We start from the raw sequence: 18,624 nt of genomic DNA, 5'->3' as shown, positions 1-18,624 counted from the left end.
TTTTTTTTTTTTTTTTTTTGTATTTTTAGTAGAGACAGGGTTTCATTATGTTGGCCAGGATGGTCTTTATCTCTTGACCTCGTGATCCGCCTGTCTCGGGGTTTTTTTGTTTTTTTGTTTTTTTGTTTTTTTTCCCAAGACGGAGTCTTACTCTGTAACCCAGGCTGGAGTGCAATGGTGCAATCTCGGCTCACTGCAACCTCTGACTCCTGGGTTAAATCAACTCTGCTGTCTCAGTCTCCCAAGTAGCTGAAATTATAGGTGCGTGCCACCACACCTGGCTAAATTTTGTATTTTTAGTAGAGACGGGTTTTCACCATGTTGCCCAGGCTGGTCTCAAACTCGTGACCTTGTGATCTGCCCGCCTAGGCCTCCCAAAGTGCTGGGATTACATGCATCAGCCCATGAGTGCCAGGCCCACTCATGGTTTTTAATCAGGGGACTGATATGTCTGATTTCTGTTAGGACAAATTACCCAGCTGCTAAGCTCCAGAGCAGAAGCAGGTTAGCACAGCTCCAGGCGCACAGTGGATGGCCAGCCCCACGTGCCGACTGTAGGGATGGAGCCAACAGGAGGTGCTAGAGACGAATCTTGGGGGCACAACTGGCAGGAGGTGCTGATGGACTGGATGTCAGGTGGGGCAGAAAGAGGAAGGAATGGTGCTCTACGGTTTCAGGTTCAAGCAGCCGGGTGGTGCTCATTACTGAGATAGGAAAGATTCGAGGAAGGACAGGTTACATCAGGAGGAAAAAAGCCAAAAGCTGTTTTAAATATGTTAGATTTCCAAGAAGAGATGTAAAGCAAGAAGTTAGACCTGTAAGTCAGGGCTCAGAGGAGAGGTCTGAGCTAAGGATGTAAATTTAAGAGTTTATCAACATCTAGAAAGGATTTAAGGTCATAGAACAGATGAGATCACCCAGGGAGAAACTGTAAAGAAACTGAGTACTTTGGTCAGCCACGTTTGGAGTACGGTGTTCATCTGTGAGTAGGACTTATGACAAGTGTGGTATTTAGATGGGCTCCTGCATTCAGCCTTAGGAATTAATGAAACAGCTGCCACCATAATGTTGTGGTAATAAGCTCTTCTTTATAACGATAACACTGCACCCTTCCTGATTTCATTTCTTTCATCTTTATTCTAGAAAGAGGCTTAGGCTTAACTCTATCTTTGGTGAATCTAGTTTAGCTTACTTATCTCGAGCTTATCTTTAAATACAAAGATTTGTGGACATGTCAAGATACTTGATCTTTAAAGCTTTTCTTCTGAGTCTGAATATGTGAATTTCTATGATACCAGAATTCTTTAATTACATTTACATTAAATTTTCTTATTTCTTGGGCATTGGGAAAAAAGATTATTCCAGTGCTTATCTCTGTGTGATGATATGAAGGGTTAAATTCTTTTTAAATCTATTTTCAAAATTTGCTATAATGAACAATGAATCTGTATTAATACCTATGTTAACAATATTAGCTAATATTTATTTAGCGGTTGCTTGGATTTACTAATTTGATCTTTACAGCAATTTTATGAGGTAGATATTAATATTATCCCCGCTTTACAGACGAAAAGATGAGGTATGAGTAGGTTAGATACCTAACCCAATGTCACAAAGCTGAAAAAGTGATAGAGCTGGGAAAGAAGCCCAGGCAGGACATTCTTCCATTCCAACCAGTGACTTTCAGAAAACACTTTGTTTAACTGTGATTCAGAGTATGAATTTCATTTTACATCATGACCCAGTACACACATACTTGTAAATAGCTAAACATTTAATAAGATAATACTCTTGCAAAAGATGGTATTTTTGTTTGTTTGTTTGTTTTGTTTTGTTTTGTTTTGAAAAAAAGTCTCGCTCAGTGCCCCAGGCTGGAGTGCACACAGTCTCGCTCTGTGCCCCAGGCTGGAGTGCAGTGGCGCAATCTCGGCTCACTGCAAGCTCCGCCTCCCGGGTTCACGCCATTCTCCTGCCTCAGCCTCCCGAGTAGCTGGGACTACAGGCGCCCGCCACCGCGCCCGGCTAATTTTTTGTATTTTTAATAGAGACGGGGTTTCACCGTGGTCTCGATCTCCTGACCTTGTGATCCGCCCGCCTCGGCCTCCCAAAGTGCTGGGATTACAGGCGTGAGCCACCGCGCCCGGCCAATGGTATGTTTTTATATGTTCTGTTCTTTTTGATTTCTTTAAAATGCTGGTTGGGAGTGACTAAATTGATTTCATGATCCTGTAATAGTTGCCACCTGCAGTTTAAAAAAAAACTGGACTGTAATACATAGTCACAAGTGATGAAGAAAAAAATACTTTTAAAAACTTAAAGAATATTTTCAAGTATTAACATCATAATACTTGTGTTTTAATTTAAAAGAAATTAATATAAAGCAATCCACACAAATTATTTATGCAAAAAGCATTTTACACTATTTTGAGAATATGTAGCTTCATGTAAAACAGCAGTTGGAAGCCATTTAAATAAACGTTAAAAATCTGTCTTCACAATCAAACAGGACATTTAAAGAGCTTTTGCTAACCTACAAAAATAAACAATACCTCATCAAAAAATAGGCAAATAATACTGCCCAAAGCAATTTACAGATTCAACACTATTCCTATCAAACTACCAACATCGTTTTTCACAGGACTATAAAAAAACTATTCTAAAATTCATATGAAATTGATGCAGGGTAGATGAGCCCCAAAATTAGGGCTTAGCTCAGGAAGGTTCTTGGCTTTGCCCAGGAAAGGATTCAGGGCAAGCCAGTGGTGTTAAATAGCAACTTTCATTGAAGCAGCAGCGTACAGCAGCAGCAGAGGTAGGACTCCTTGCGGAGCAGGGCTACCCCACAGGCAGTGTGCCCAGAGTAGCAGCTCAGAGGTTGTTCTGCAGTTACATATATATATACGCACACATATATATACACACATACATATATACATACATATATACACATATATACATACATATATACACACATACATATACACACATATATACATACATATATATATATATATATATATTTTTTTTTTTTTGAGACAGTCTTGCTCAGTCACCCAGAGTGGAGTACAGTGGCACTATCTCAGCTCACTGCAACCTCCACCTCCCAGATTCAACTGATTCTTGTGCCTCAGCCTCCCAGGTAGCTGGGACTACAGGTGTGCACCACCACACCTGGCTAATTTTTGTATTTTTAGTAGAGATGGGGTTTCACCATGTTGGCCAGGCTAGTCTCAAACTCCTGACCTCAGTGACCTGCCCGCCTTGGCCTCCCAAAGTGCCAGGATTACAGGCATGAGCCACCACACCTGGCCAGCACTTACTCTTTTTAAGAGACTCCCTATTGAATAATGGTGCTGGGATGTCTGGCTAGACATATGCAGAAGTCTGAACTTGGACTCCCTACCTTTCACCATATACAAAAATTAACCCAAAATGGATCAAAGATTTAAATGTAAGACCTCAAACTATAAAAAAGACAACCAAGGAAATACTCTTGTAGACATTGGATTGGCAAAGGATTTTTGGCTAAGTCCCCAAAAACAATTCCAACAAAAGCTAAAATTGGTAAGTGGGACCTAATTAAACAAAGAGCTTCTAGACAGCAAAAGAAACTATCAACAAAGTAAACAGACAACCTACAGAGTGGGAGAAAATATTCACCAACTATGCACCTAACAAAGGTCTAATATCCAGAATCTATAGGGAACTTAAATCAACAAGCAAAAAACAACCTCATTAAAAAATAGGCAAAGGACATGAACAGATACTTCTCAAAAAAAGCCATACAAGCAGCCAACAAACATGAAAAAATTGCTCCACATCACTAATCATCAGAGAAACGCAAATCAAAACCACAATGACATATCATCTCACACCAGTCAGAAAGGGTATTAGCTGTTGGCCGGGCATAGTGGCTCACACCTGTAATCCTAGCACTTTGGGAGGCCAAGGCGGGCAGATCACTTGAGGTCAGGAGTTCGAAATCAGCCTGGCCAACATGGTGAAACCCCATCTCTGCTAAAAATATTTTAAAAATTAGGTAGACGTGGTGGTAGACACCTGTAATCCCAGCTACTCAGGAGGCTGAGGCAGGAGAATCACTTGAATCAAGGAGGCAGAGGTTTCAATGAGCCGAGATCGTGCCATTGCATTCCAGCCTGGGCAACAACAGCTAAACTACATCTCAAAAAAAAAAAAAAAGGGTATTATTAAAAAATCAAAAAACAACAGATGCCATGTTAAATGATGTGGCGGGGAGGGAAGATAATCTAAATCCAATCATCTTTTTTTATACAAGAGATGCTAGTGCTGAAAGCTTCACATAATTTAAAACTTCAGTTGAGATAATTTTCCTACAGAAAAAAAAAAAAAGATAGAGAGGCAGGGCAGGGGTAAAGATGAATTTTCAGCACCCATAAACATCAGTCATTGCAGACTGAGGTACACTGCCACAGTTTTGTGCCTTCAACTATATAACCAGTTGTATTAGTCCATTTTCACGCTGCTGATAAAGACACACTTGAAACTGGGTAACTTATACAGGAAAAAGGGTTTACTGAACTTAGTTCCACAATGGCTGGGGAAGCCTCACAATCCTGGCGGAAGGCAAGGAGGAGCAAATCACATCTTACATGGATGGCAGCAGGCAAACAGAGAGCTTACACAGGGAACCCCCCTACCCCTTATAAAACTGTCAGATATTGTGAGTCTTATCATAGAACAGCATGGGAAAGACCTGCCCCCAAGATTCAATTACCTCCCACTGGGTCCCTCCCACAACACATGGGAATTCAAGATGAGGTTTGTGTAGGAGGGGACAGAGCTAGACCATATTATTCTGCCCCTGGTCCCTCCCAAATCTCATGTCCACACATTTCAAAACCAAGTATGCCTTCCCAACACTCTTAACTCATTTCAGCATTAATTCAAAAGTCCACAGTGCAAAGTCTCATCCAAGACAAGGCAAGTCCCTCCTGCCTATGAGCCTGTAAAATCAAAAGCAGGTTAGTCACTTCCTAGCTACAATGGGGGTACAGGTATTGGGTAAATACAGCCATTCCAAAAGTGAGAAATCGGCCAAAACAAAGGAGCTACAGACCCCATGCAAGTCCAAAATAAAGCGGGGCAGTCAAATCTTAAAGCTCCAAAATGACCTCCTTTGACTCCATGTCTCACATCCAGGTCACATTGATGATACTAGAGGTGGGTTCCCACTCTTGGGCAGCTCCACCCCTGTGGCTTTGCAGGATATAGCCTCCCTCCTGGCTGCTTTCATGGGCTGGCATTGAGTGTGGCTTTTTCAGGCATACCATACAAGCTGTCAGTGGATCTACCATTCTGAGGTTTGGAGAGCAGTGGCCCTCTTCTCACAGCTCCACTAGGTGATGCCCCAATAGGGACTCTGTGTGGGGGCTCCAACCCCACATTTCCCTTCTGCACTGCCCTAGCAGAAGTTCTCCGTGTGAGCCCTGACCCTGCAAAAAACTACTGCCTGGAACATCCAGGCATTTCTATACAACTTCTGAAATCTAGGTGGAGGTTCCCAAGCCCCAATTCTTGACTTCTGTACACTAGCAGGCTCAATACCACATGAAAGCTGCCAAGGCTTGAGGTTTGCACTCTCTGAAGCCACAGCCCTAGCTCTACATTGGCCCTTTCAGCCAAAGCGGGGACAGCTGGGACAGCTGGGACACAGGGCACCAAGTCCCGAGGCTGTACACAGCAAGGGGGCCCTGGGCCCAGCCCACAAAACTACTTTTTCCTCCTAGGCTTCTGGGCCTGTGATGGGAGGGGCTGCCATGAAGATCTCTGACATGCCCTGGAGACATTTTCCCCAGTGTCTCAGGGATTAACATTCAGCTCCTCATTCCTTATCAAAATTTCTGCAGCCCACTTGAATTTCTCCCCAGAAAATGGGGTTTTCTTTATCGCATTGTCAGGCTGCAAATTTTCCAAACTTTTTTAATGCTCTGTTTCCTTTTAAAACTGAATGCTTTTAACAGCACCCAAGTCACCTCTTGAATGTTTTGCTGCTTAGAAATTTCTTCTGCCAGATACCCTAAGTCATCTCTTAAGTTCAAAGTTCAAATCTCTAGGGCAGGGGCAAAATGCCACTAGTTTCTTTGCTAAAACATAGCAAGAGTCACCTTTACTCCAACGACCAACAAGTTCCTCATCTCCGTGAGACCACCTCAGCCTGAATTTCATTGTCCATATCATTATCAGTATTTTGGCCAAAGCCATTCCACAAGTCTCTAGGGATTTCCAAACTTTCCCATATTTTCCTCTCTTCTCCTGAGCCCTCCAAACTTTTCCAACATCTGCCTGTTAACCAGTTCCAAGGTTGCTTCCACATTTGGGGTATCTTTTCAGCAGCACCCTACTCCTGGTACCAATTTGTTTAATTAGTCCATTTTCACACTGCTGACAAAGACATATCCGAAACTGGGTAATTTACACAGGAAAAAGTGTTTAATGGACTTACAGTTCCACATGGCTGAGGAAGCCTCACAATACTGGCAGAAGGTGAGGAGAAGCAAGTCATATCTTACACAGATGGCAGCAGGCAATCAGAGAGCTTGTGCAGGGAAACTCCCTCCTATAAAACTGTCAGATCTTGGGAGACTTATTCACTATGACAAGAACAGCATAAGGAAGACCTGCCCCCAGGATTCAATTACCTCCCACCAGGTCCCTCCTACAACACATGGGAATTCAAGATGAGATTTGGGTGTGGACACAGCCAGACCGTATCACCAGTATTGTTTTCCATTACCCTACATCAAGTGATTTTTTTGTGAGCTTAAAAATATTCCTACTGTAATGCCTTTTAAAATCCTATTTTCTAAGCACTTTTGTCTACACAGTATCTACTCCCAAATCAACAGCACCAAATGTCAGGCTGATTGTTTAGCCTTTTTCCGTGTAAGATCATGTTTAGCATCCATTCCAATGTTATTGATTTGGGATATATTTCAGTACCACACCATCACTAAATGAAAGTTTAGTTAACACTGTTATGAGATACTAAGATTTAAATTTTTCAATGGCATAACAGCCACAACTTCCAATGCACACAAACAACAGCATGGTTGACCCACTTCTGTCAAAGATCAGGAAATATATCTACCAGCTAAAGTGGCTCCACCATATAACACAAATCAAAAAATTCTTTGAAATAAATAAAAGCAGAGACACAAGTACCAAAATCTCTGGGATGCAGCAAAAGCAGTGTTAAGATGAAGTTCAGAGCACTGAATGCCTACATTGAGAAGTTAGAAAGCTCTCAAATAACAATCAACATTAACCTAGAAGAACTTGAAAAACAAAAACCCCAAAGCTAGCAGAAGAAAAGAAATAACTAAACTTAAAGCAGAACTGAACAAAACTGAGACCCAAAAATCTATACAAAGGATCAAGGAAACCAAAGGTTGGTTTTCTGAAAGAATAAATGAAACAGATAGACCAGTAGCTAGATTAACAAAGAAAAAGGAGATGATCCAAATAAGCTCAATCAGAAATGACAAAGATGGCATTACAACCAATCCCATAAAGATACAAAGATCCTAGAGACTATTATCAATACCCCTATGCACATAAACTAGAAAACCCAGACACAGACCAAAGGAACAGAATAGAGAACCGAGAAATAAAGCTATTCATCTAGAAAATCTGATCTTTGACAAAGTCAACAAAAATAAGCAATGAAGAAAGAACTCCCTATTCAATAAATGGTGCTGGGATAGTTGGCTATTATATGCAGAAGAATGAAACTAGACCCCTATCACTATATACAAAATTTAACTCAAAACAGATTAAAGACTTAAATGTAAGACCTAAAGCTACAGAAGTTCTAGAAGAAAACCTCAGAAATGCTCTCCTGGAAATTGACCTTGGCGAAGAATTTATGACTAAGTCCTCAAAAGCAATTCCAACAAAAACAAAAATTGACAAATGGGACCTGATTAAAGAGCTTTGACACATTAAAGAAACTGTCAACAAAGTAAACACCCTACAAAATGAGAGAAAATATTCACAAACTATGCATGAGACAAAGGTCTAATATCCAGAATCTATAGGGAACTTAAACAGATCAACAAGCAAACAACAAATAACCTCATTAAAAAGTGGGCAGAGGGCTGGGCATGGCGGCTCACACCTGTATTCCCAGCACTTTGGGAGGCCAAGGCGGGCAGATCATGAGGTCAGGAGTTCGAGACCAGCCTGGCCAACATGGTGAAACCCTATCTCTACTAAAAATACAGAAATTAGCTGGGCATGGTAGCGGGCGCCTATAATCCCAGCTACTCAAGAGGCTGAGGCAGGAGAATCACTTGAACCCAGGAGGTGGAGGTTTCAGTGAGCCAAGATCACATCATTGCACTCCAGCCTGGGCAACAGAGGAAGACTCCGTCTCAAAAAACAAACAAACTAAAAAAAGCAAAGTAAACAACCTACAGAATGAGAGAAAATATTCACCAACTGTGCATCCGACAAAGATCTAATATCCAGAATCTATAGGGAATTTAAACAGATCAACAAGCAAAAAACAAATAACCTCATTAAAAAGTGGGCAGAGGTCAAGCATGGTGGCTCACGCCTGTAATCCCAGCACTTTGGGAAGCCAAGGAGGGCGGATCACTTGAGGTCAGGAGTTCAAGACCAGCCTGGCCAACGCAGCAAAACTCTGTCTCTACTAAAAATATAAAAATTAGCTCGGCATGGTGGCACACCTTTATAATTCCAGCTACTCGGGAGACCGCGGCATGAGAATCACTTGAACTTGGGAGGTGAAGGTTGTAGTGAGCCGAGATTGTGCCACGGCACTCCAGCCTGGGTGACAGTGAGAGTTCGTCTCACTGTTGACAAACAACTGGCCAACAAACACGACACATGAAGAAATACTCCACTCTGCAAACCAAAACCACAATGAGATACCATCTTGCACCAGTCATAAAGAGTATCATTAAAAAGTCAAAAAATTATAGATGTTGGCAAGGCTACAGAGAAAAGGAAACACTTAGCCAGTGCTGGTGGGAATGTAAATTAGTTAAGCCACTGCGGAAAGCAGTTTGGAGATTTCTCAAAGGACTAAAAATGGAACTACCATTTAACCAAGCAATCCTACTACTGGGTACATACCCAGGAGAAAACAAATTATTCTACCAAAAGACACATGCGCGGCCGGGCACGGTGGCTCAAGCCTGTAATCCCAGCACTTTGGGAGGCCGAGACGGGCGGATCACGAGGTCAGGAGATCGAGACCATCCTGGCTAACATGGTGAAACCCCGTCTCTACTAAAAAATACAAAAAACTAGCCGGGCGCGGTGGCGGGCGCCTGTAGTCCCAACTACTCGGGAGGCTGAGGCAGGAGAATGGCGTGAACCCGGGAGGCGGAGCTTGCAGTGAGCTGAGATCCGGCCACTGCACTCCACTGCACTCCAGCCTGGGCGGCAGAGCGAGACTCCGTCTCAAAAAAAAAAAAAAAAGGACACATGCGCTTGTATGTTTACCTCAGCACTACTCATAATAGCAAAGATATGGAATCAATCTGGGTGCCCGTCATGGTGGATTGGATAAAGAAAATGTAGTACATATATATCACAGAATACAAAGCCATTAGAAAAAAACAAAACTATGTCCTTTCCAGCAACATGGATACAGCTCAAGGCCATTATCCTGAGTAAATTAATAGAGACCCAGAAAAGCAAAGTGTTCTCACTTAAAAGTGCAAGCTAAATACTGGGTCCCATGGACATAAAGTTGGGAACAGCAGATACTGGGCACTACCAGAGGGGGAAGGGGAGGGGCAAGGAGGAAAACTACCTATTGGTTACTAAGCGTACTGCCTAGGTGACAGGATCATTCATACCCCAGACTTCAGCATCACATGATACATCCATTTAACAAACTTGCATATATACTCCCTGAATCTAAATAAAAGTTGGGAAAAAAAAAAAGACATGAACAGACACCTCTCAAAAGAAGACACAGACACAAAAGCAGCCAACAAACATACGGAAAAATGTTCCACATCACTAATCACCAGAGAAATGGCAATCAAAACCACAATGAGATACACCAATCTTGACTTCAAGACAGGTTTGAGTCTTAGCCCTCTCACTTCCTACGTGTATAAACAGGGAAACTTAATTTCCATGAGATTCAGTTTCTTCAACTATCAAATGGAGAGCTAAAAAAAAAAAAAAAAGTCTATTTCATTTAACATATGCTGGAATGTAGTATACACTCAAATTCTAGTTGTTATAATTATTTTAAAACTAGCAAAAAAAAAAATTAGATTTAGATATCCAAGGATATCCATGGTGGCTCATGCCTGTAATGCCAGCACTTTGGGAAGCCAAGGCAGGAAGATCTCTTGAGCCCAGGAGTTCAGGACCAGGTTGGGCAATGTGGCAAAACCCTGTCTCTACAAAAATTACAAAATTCAGCCGGGTGTGATGGTGCACCTGTAGTCCCAGCTACTAAGGAGGCAGAGTCAGGAGGATCACTTGAGTCCAGGAGGTTGAGGCTGCAGTGAACTGTGATTACACCACCGCACTCCAGCCTGGGTGACAGAGCAAGATCCTGTCAAAAAAAATTTTTTTTAAGATATTCAGCAAATATTATTGAGTGCCAACTCTCGACAAAGTCTACTGTACCTGAGTAACCTCATGGAGCAGTCTTTAAAAAACTAATAATCTAATAAGAGAGATAGCCATTCTCTCTAAAAAGGAAAACTGTTAAAAGCATTAACAAGGAGAGGTAGATTTAATAAATCATGGGCAAACCGAAGAAAGATAAATTAATTCTGATCTAGAAATGGTTCTTTAAAGGTAATGTGAACAGTGCCTTGAAAGAAGCAGAGTCAGATACACTCCTTGAACCTTATTCCAGACCAGTGGTTCTCAAACTTGAACATGCATCAATATCACACAGACAGCTGTTACAACACACAATGCTGGACCTATCCCAGACTTTGTGACTCAGTAAGTCTGGGGCAGGGGCAGGGGTGGTGGGTGGGGGAGGAGTGTCTGAGAATCTCTATTTCCCAGGTGACACTCATGCTAATGGTCAAGGAAACCCTCTGAGAACTGCTAATCTAGACACACAGTGCTTGAACAAAACTGACAGGTGATATACAGGGTATGCCTCAGGAAGTGTAAAAGGGCAGCTGCAGGAACACAGGCTTTGCACGTGTAGTTAAGGCATATGGTCAGAAGTCTAAAAATGAAAACTTTCTAAATAAATCACTTTCTAGGATAAGTTACCTTTCCTAGGAAGGTGAGCTGACATTCAAGATATTTAAGTACCCCTCTGTGCTAGGACATTTATTCTCTCTAACCTGGTATCTTTTAACTCTACTCCGTACCATCAGCTTTGCATCACATACATAAACAGTAAGGTAATGAGGCCACAGCAGATTTCTGATCATGAATTATTTAAATCTACGAAGAACAGAACAACGGCGTCACTCTATTATTATTTATAAACAAGAATATAACACTAACACATCCCAAATGTTAATATTTTACCTAGCATGCTATAGGTTAAACTTCTTAAAAAAACAAAACAAAACAAAACAAAAATTTGAAATCTAACAGTTTCACTTATGCATTTTAAGAAACGTTTCATACTCACCAAAGCCATCAATATCTAGATTATTTTCAACTACAACATCTAGCAGAGAATCACCAACTTTTCCTTTGGTTGTTAATGTTTCACCATCACGGTTTATAAAGTGGACTGTTATTTTATCTTCTGAGCTGGAAAAGAAAGCAGTCCTTTAGTATTTTTAGTAATTTCAAAACATAATTCAAAATAATTGGTTTAAAAGCCTATAGGGCCTTCAGAATAGATGGGAACACAGGTGCCCAACACCATGCCTGGCTAATTTTTTTATTTTCATTTTTTGTAGTGACAGGGTGTCACCATGTTACTCAAGCTGGTCTCAAATTCCTGGCCTCAAGCAATCTTCTCAATCTGGCCTCCTAAAACTCTGAGATTACAGGCCTGAGCCACCATGACTAGCCGAAAGTATTTTCTTTTCTTTCCAAAGCTTATTCGGGAAGAAGGCAACACAAATCAAAGGCATCTATATCTACCCAGCTACCAGATAATAAGCTCTACTACCTTACAGGAAATGGCAATGACTACCTGGTCAAATGGCCTCAGTATATGTCTCCCTAATAGTCACAGTTATAAAACATTTGGCAATTATTATCACTCATGAACTCTATTTTACTCTCATACAAGCCAGTGCAATAGCTTGCACCTGTAACCCCAGTACTTTGAGAAGCTGAAGTGAGAAGATCGTTTGAGGCCAGGAGTTTGAGACCAGCCTGGGCAACAAGGCAAGATCCCATCTTCACAAAAAATAAAATAATTAGCCAGGTGTGGTGATGTGATCTGTAGTCCCAGCTAATTGGGAGGCTGAGACGGGAGGATCCCTTGAGCCCAGGAGGAGGAGGAGGCTGCAATGGGATATGACTGCACCACTGCACTCCAGCCTGGGCAACACAGCAAGACCCTGTTGTTTAAAAAGAAAAGGCCAAGTGTGGTGGCTCACACCTGTACAGGAGCACTTTGGGAGGCCGAGGCTGGGGACTGCTTGGGCCCAGGAGTTTGAGACCGGCCTGAGCAACATAGAGAGACCCTATAGCTACAAAAAATAAAAATAAAAATGAGATGGTTGTAGGTGTGTGAAAAATAAAGGGCATGGTGGTATTTGCCTGTAGTACCAGCTACTCAGGGGGCTGAGGTGGATCACCTGAGCCCAGAAGTTCAGGGATGTAGTGAGCCGTGATTACACCATTGCACTCTAACCTGGCCAACAGCTCAAGGCCCTGTCTCAAAAAAAACACGTAAAAACGTAGTCATATGACTCTGAAAAACATGAATGTGTCCATAAAAGACTAGACCAGGGTTGTAGTGAGCTTTTAAAAAGCCAATCATGGCCGGGCATGGTGACTCATGCCTGTAATCCCAGCACTTTGGGAGGCCAAGGCGGGCGGATCACCTGAGGTCAGAAGTTCAAGACCAGCCTGGCCAACATGGTGAAATCCCGTCTCTACTAAAAATACAAAAATTAGTCAGACATGGTGGTACATGCCTGTAATCCCAGCTACTTGGGAGGCTGAGGCAGAAGAATCGCTTGAACCCGGAAGGCGGAGGTTGCAGTGAGCTGAGATCACACCACTGTGCTCCAGCCTGGGTGGCAGAGTGAAACTCTGTCTCCAAAAAAAAAAAAAAAGAAATCATTCTGCTCTCAACACAGCAACTGCTGTGCAAGTGCTACATAGACTACTATTGCTGAGAGATGTTGTTTAATAGTTTCCTGCGTATTTGACATCTCATTTCAGTCCACATTGTATACTTACAAATCAAAGGGACTAGAAAAAGTTTTTTATTTGTTTGAATCTGTAAGATAAATACCTCCTTACATGTTTTATAAGATAGTAGGTTAGCTATCAGCTAGCTGACTTAAATTTCCTTCACTTCTCACAAACATCCCTCCAAAACTTGAGAAGACATTATACTAGCAACTAGATCCTTATTCCTCCACCATTGGTCATTTTAATTTTTACCTCACACTTGAAAAGATTCTCTTCAACTTAAAATAATGAGTTGTTATTCTTACTACTACCAATAGATGGCAATAGCCCATCAAACAAATCTTTAATATAAGTAAAACTCAGAATTAAATAATTTCAGAGCCATCACTATCTCAAAAGTTACCAAGTCCAATGATCCCATTTCACAAATGAGGCAACTGAAGCCCCACTGGATAATGCCCTCCCTAATATTATAACACTGGGAAAAAAAACCAGGATTCTATTCATTAAAACTCATCAAAAGGGTGTGTGTGTTCAGGAATGTTCCTCAAAAGGGCCTGCGCTCTCCAACTTCTTTTCACAGCCAAAAATGCTTTAAAACTAGTATTCCCACATATTATTCATGACTTTCAATATGAATAACTGCAATTTTTTTCAAAGTAGAATGACTGAGAATGAAAATACTCCAGAGGCAGGGAGACCACTTTGGAGGTTATCAAAACAGCATAAACTAATCAAGGACGGAGAACACAGTGACGTAACAGACATCCAGGAGGTAGACCAAAAGGTTTTAGTGACCATCTACTTAAGCTAAATTGAAAAGTGGGGAAGAAAAACACTGGGATTTCCGGCTCACGCAATTAGGTGGTACCATTTAACCTAGATTTAAGACAGGAAACAAAGGAGCTTTGGGGAAGACGGAAATAAGTTGAAGATTAGACCTGCTGAATTTAATAATGAAAAAGCCGGATAAGAATGTCCAAAAGCCAGATGGAAATAAGGGTATGGGTCTGAGCCCAGCAGGGAAGTCTAGAGATTTGACATCAATGAATGCCTGGTAGCTAAAGCTACAGGAAGTACATTAGAAAGAATTCCATCATTTATACACACTACTGAAAGCCAGAGGTTTTAGCGTTGTTGTTCTTCTGAAGCACTCTAGAGTTAAGCTTACAGCAAAGAAATTCAAAATCTCTTTTACATCAGCCTCCTCTTCTATAAAATCAGGACAACATTAATCTTACAGTTCTGACAATGTATGCAAAATATGTAACACATAGTAGAATTCAACAAACACTGATTAATAACTTTTATTTAAAGACCAAGCCCTTTTGCTAAGAAGTCCAACCTGTTGGTCTGTATTAAAAGTCAACAGCCCTACAAAAAACTGCCAAGTAAGAGTACTAACAGGTTTACGAAAGAATAAGAGAGGAAGTGGAAACGAGAGAAAAAAGTAATTCTTCAGTTGAAAGAGTACGGAACCTAAGAGTCAGAAGATGTAGACACTATGCCGGGAGTGGTCACTCACACCTGTAATCCCAATACTTTGGGAGGCTGAGGCAGGCAGATTACTTGAGGCCAGGGGTTCGAGACCAGGCTGGCCAACATGGTGAAACCTCATCTATACTAAAACTACAAAACTTAGCCAAGTGTGATGGCACGCACCTGTAATCCCAGCTATTCGAGTGGCTGAGGCACAAGAATCGCTTGAACCTGGGAGGCAGAGGTTGCAGTGAGCCATGATGGCACCACTGCACTCAGGTGAAGAGTACACCAAAATCACCATTAAAGAACGTACCCATTAACCAAACACCACCTGAGCCCCAAAAACTACTGAAACTTTAAAAATAATAGAAATTTAAAAATTTTTTAAATTCACAAAAACTTCTTGAGTTCTAGTCCTAGTTTTGCCAGCTACTTAATATGAAATATTTATTTCCATTTACCTACCCTCCCTACCTCATAGAATTGTCTTAAGAGTCACATGAAATAATACACGTGAAAGCTCTTTGTTACCTAAATCACTGCAAAATGTAAAGTATTGTGTCACTGTATTTTAGAGTAAAAGGAGTTTTCTGACTCTCAATTACTGATAGCTTATCCAGTTGTTAAACTTCAAACACAGAACTACAGTTTCTAGAACTGCTCTGCCTGTCCCTAAGAACTTTGTGCCATAACAAAGATGTTCTACACATACCTGCAATGTCCAATACAGCAGCCACTAGCCACATGTGGCTACTGAGTACCTGAAATGTGGCTAGGGAGACTGAATCTTTAATTTTATTTACCTTTAATTATCTTAAACTTCAATAGCCATATGTGATAAGTAGCTACTGTATTGGACAGCACAAGTTTCATTAACATAGTAAGAACTGGAAAATCCAGTTGTAGCTCCAAGGTCTGTAACAGAAATGATAAGACCATGAATAGAAATTGTGCCAGGCCGGGTGCGGTGGCTCACGCCTGTAATCCAAGCACTTTGGGAGGCCGAGGAGGGCGGATCACGAGGTCAGGAGATCGAGACCATCCTGGCAAACAAGGTGAAACCCCGTCTCTATTAAAAATACAAAAAATTAGCCGGGCGTGGTGGCGGGCGCCTGTGAGTCCCAGCTACTCGGGAGGCTGAGGCAGGAGAATGGCGTGAACCAGGGAGGTGGAGCTTGCAGTGAGCCGAGATTGCGCCACTGCAATCTAGCCTGGGCAACAGAGCGAGACTCCATCTCAAAAAAAAAAAAAAAGAAAAGAAATTGTGCCAATAAAGAGGGCAGCAGGATTATGAGGAAACAGATGTGTTCCCCTTTAAGACAACCTGACATATCCAAATCTAAAAAAACAAATCTGAGAAAGATAACTCCCAATTATTACAAAAACATTCACATTCCCTTGTACCAGTTACACAAGTATGTTCAGTATCTGTCCCAATTTACACAATTGTACAAAACTCATCCACTGTATAACAGAAAGCAAGGCACCCACACAGATCAAAGGCAGGGAAGTGCAGAGGAAACAGGAACAAATAAATCTGGCTTGCCTTCTTCCTGATTTCCCCCAAAGTTCACACAACAAAAATGTATGGAGCACCCATTAGATAACGGGATTAGTGGGGAAAAGATGACTGAAAGTCTTACACCCTACTCTCAGACCTTCTCAAGAAGAAACTAGAAAAAGCAGCATATAAATCCAACATACTCTCCCTCTAGTTCTCTATTCCTGCTACCCTACATCATGGGGTCAAAGGGCTGTTGAGAGATCTGCTTTACATAAATCGCCACCATGTCGCTAGCCTCCTTGCTGCTAGAAATCATGTGTAAATTTTATCTCTAGTATATCTAGGGAGTGTCTTTGAAAAACAAATATGCCCAAGAACCTAAAACTTCAACACATTTGGGGGAAATTGTTCACATCTCTTAAAATATTTAAAACAAAACCCTCTCAATATTGTGAGCCTAGGAGGCGGCTGCGGCTGCTGCTGCTGCTGCTACCACCAAGTGGCATTTACTGAGCCCTCACTATGTGCCAGGCACAAGACTACCCGTATCGCTGTATTAACTCATTTATTCTTCAATTAACCGTAGGAGGTCTAAACTGTTATTATCTTCAACTTGCAAATGGGGAAACTGGGTTCCTAAGCACTGACGAAGTTAGGCACGTCAGACAATCCGTGCCAAAGCGAAGTTTCAAGTCCCGGCGGATTACTTCAACGCAGGGGCTTTCAACACTTGAGCAACTAGCAAAGGGCCTACAGAGCAGCAGAGGTTATGGGCTTGGTGTATTCTACCTGGACACCCCCTGACAAAGACCTGGGACCTAGGTGTCCTCCCAAAGCAGGGCAAGGCCGGGAAAGAAACGGCTGGCAGGAGTGTCAGGCCAGGACAGCAGCAGGGGAGCCTGTCGCGAAGGTCACTGCCAGTTTCGGGCAGAGCAAAGGTCAGATCCCAGACAAATCACACGGAGAACAAGCAGCAGCCAAGTCCCGGCTTTCCTGTGGGCACGGGAGGCGCTGGGAAAGGTAGCTGGGCATCCAGAGTCCCCGATTCCCGCCGGGAGTGGGTAATACGGGAAAGAACTTTGCGGTGCGATGGAAGGGAGTCAGCGACGCCACCGAACAGCGAGACGGAGCCGCGAGGGCACCCCAGAAGAGCGAGGCGAGAGGCAGGCCTCCAGGGTGTGGGCCCGGCGCGTAGAAGGCGGCGGAACCAGACTGGGCCCAACCAGCCAGACGCCACCCACCGGGGACCCCGGCCCGCGCCCACATGGCGCCCTACCTGCTCCGCGCCCGCGCCGACACGCTCAGCGGCCGGCTCGCCCCGGCGCTCCCGCCCGGCGCCCGGCTCCTCAGCAGGCCGCTGACTCCAGCGCGGGACCCAGCGTGGTGCAGCCACCGGCCGGCCGGGCCGCCGAGTACCGCAGAAGCGGCGCGCAGCAGCCGGGCGCCCCCAGCGGCAGCCATCGCCCGCGGTCCGGAACTGCCGGAAGCGACGCAGGCCGCGGGCTGCGGCCGCGAGAGACTCCAAAGAGGCGGGGACCGCAGCTGCGGCGCAGACGCCGGAGGGCCGTGGCGAAGGGCGCTGGACTGGAGTGGCGGAGAGGCCCCACTGGGAGCAGCGCGCCGAGGCCCCGCGTGCCTTCCGGGTGACCTATAAAGACACTGGCGAGCAAAGTGCGGCCCCGCCCCGCCTCTCCCGCCCACGCCGCCAAGTCCCACGGGGCGGGGCCAGCGCAGGGGACCTTTACCTATCCTCTAGGTTCCGTCGTAAGCTGGGTGGTTTCTTAGCGCCTGGAGTTGCCATGCAGAAACAAAATAGTTTAAAAGATAGCTGGACGTCTAGCGGAAACCGGTTAGCTAGACCACTGTGTTCTGTTCCGTGTCCCCCCATCCCCCAGCCGTTAAAAAAAGAAAAAACTGGGAAATTGTGTCATCTTAGAGTCAAGTTAGAGCAAAAGTGAATTCTGCACACTGTAAAACAAGGACAGGGGGAAATTTTGGAAAATCTCAGAATGCTATTATACAGAGAAATAATTATGACTGTAAAATTGTAAATGACAATAATGAATAGGCTTGGGGCTGCTGCAGAGGACAGGCAGCCATCCTAGACCTTGACTGGCAAATAAATGCTGTCTGAGTACATGAAACCCACGAGACTGAACAGGAAACTTTGTGATGAGCTGAGATTTCTTTTTTTTTTTTTTTGAGACGGAGTCTCGCTCTGTCGCCCAGGCTGGAGTGCAGTGGCCAGATCTCAGGATGAGCTGAGATTTCTAAAAGACTTTCACAAAAACCAGAAAAGATGA

General features: G+C 43.2%; 1 protein-coding gene across 1 annotated transcript in view; it reads right to left on the bottom strand.

Moving 5' to 3' along the window:
* Nucleotides 1-18,199, bottom strand: part of FDX1 (ferredoxin 1) — a 37,111-nt gene extending 18,912 nt beyond the window's left edge. Inside the window, exons 1-2 of the mRNA XM_025358185.1 lie at nucleotides 17,598-18,199; nucleotides 11,642-11,766 (exon numbers count right to left, since the gene is read on the bottom strand). Of these exons, the coding sequence (XP_025213970.1) occupies nucleotides 11,642-11,766; nucleotides 17,598-17,782 (310 nt within the window). The 5' untranslated portion in view covers nucleotides 17,783-18,199. The remainder of the gene's footprint in view (nucleotides 1-11,641; nucleotides 11,767-17,597) is intronic.
* Between the last annotated feature and the right edge of the window lie 425 nt (nucleotides 18,200-18,624).

This window comes from Theropithecus gelada, chromosome 14 (genome assembly GCF_003255815.1).
Source record: "Theropithecus gelada isolate Dixy chromosome 14, Tgel_1.0, whole genome shotgun sequence".
Lineage (NCBI taxonomy): Eukaryota > Metazoa > Chordata > Mammalia > Primates > Cercopithecidae > Theropithecus > Theropithecus gelada.
This window is presented reverse-complemented; position numbering and strand designations above follow the sequence as displayed.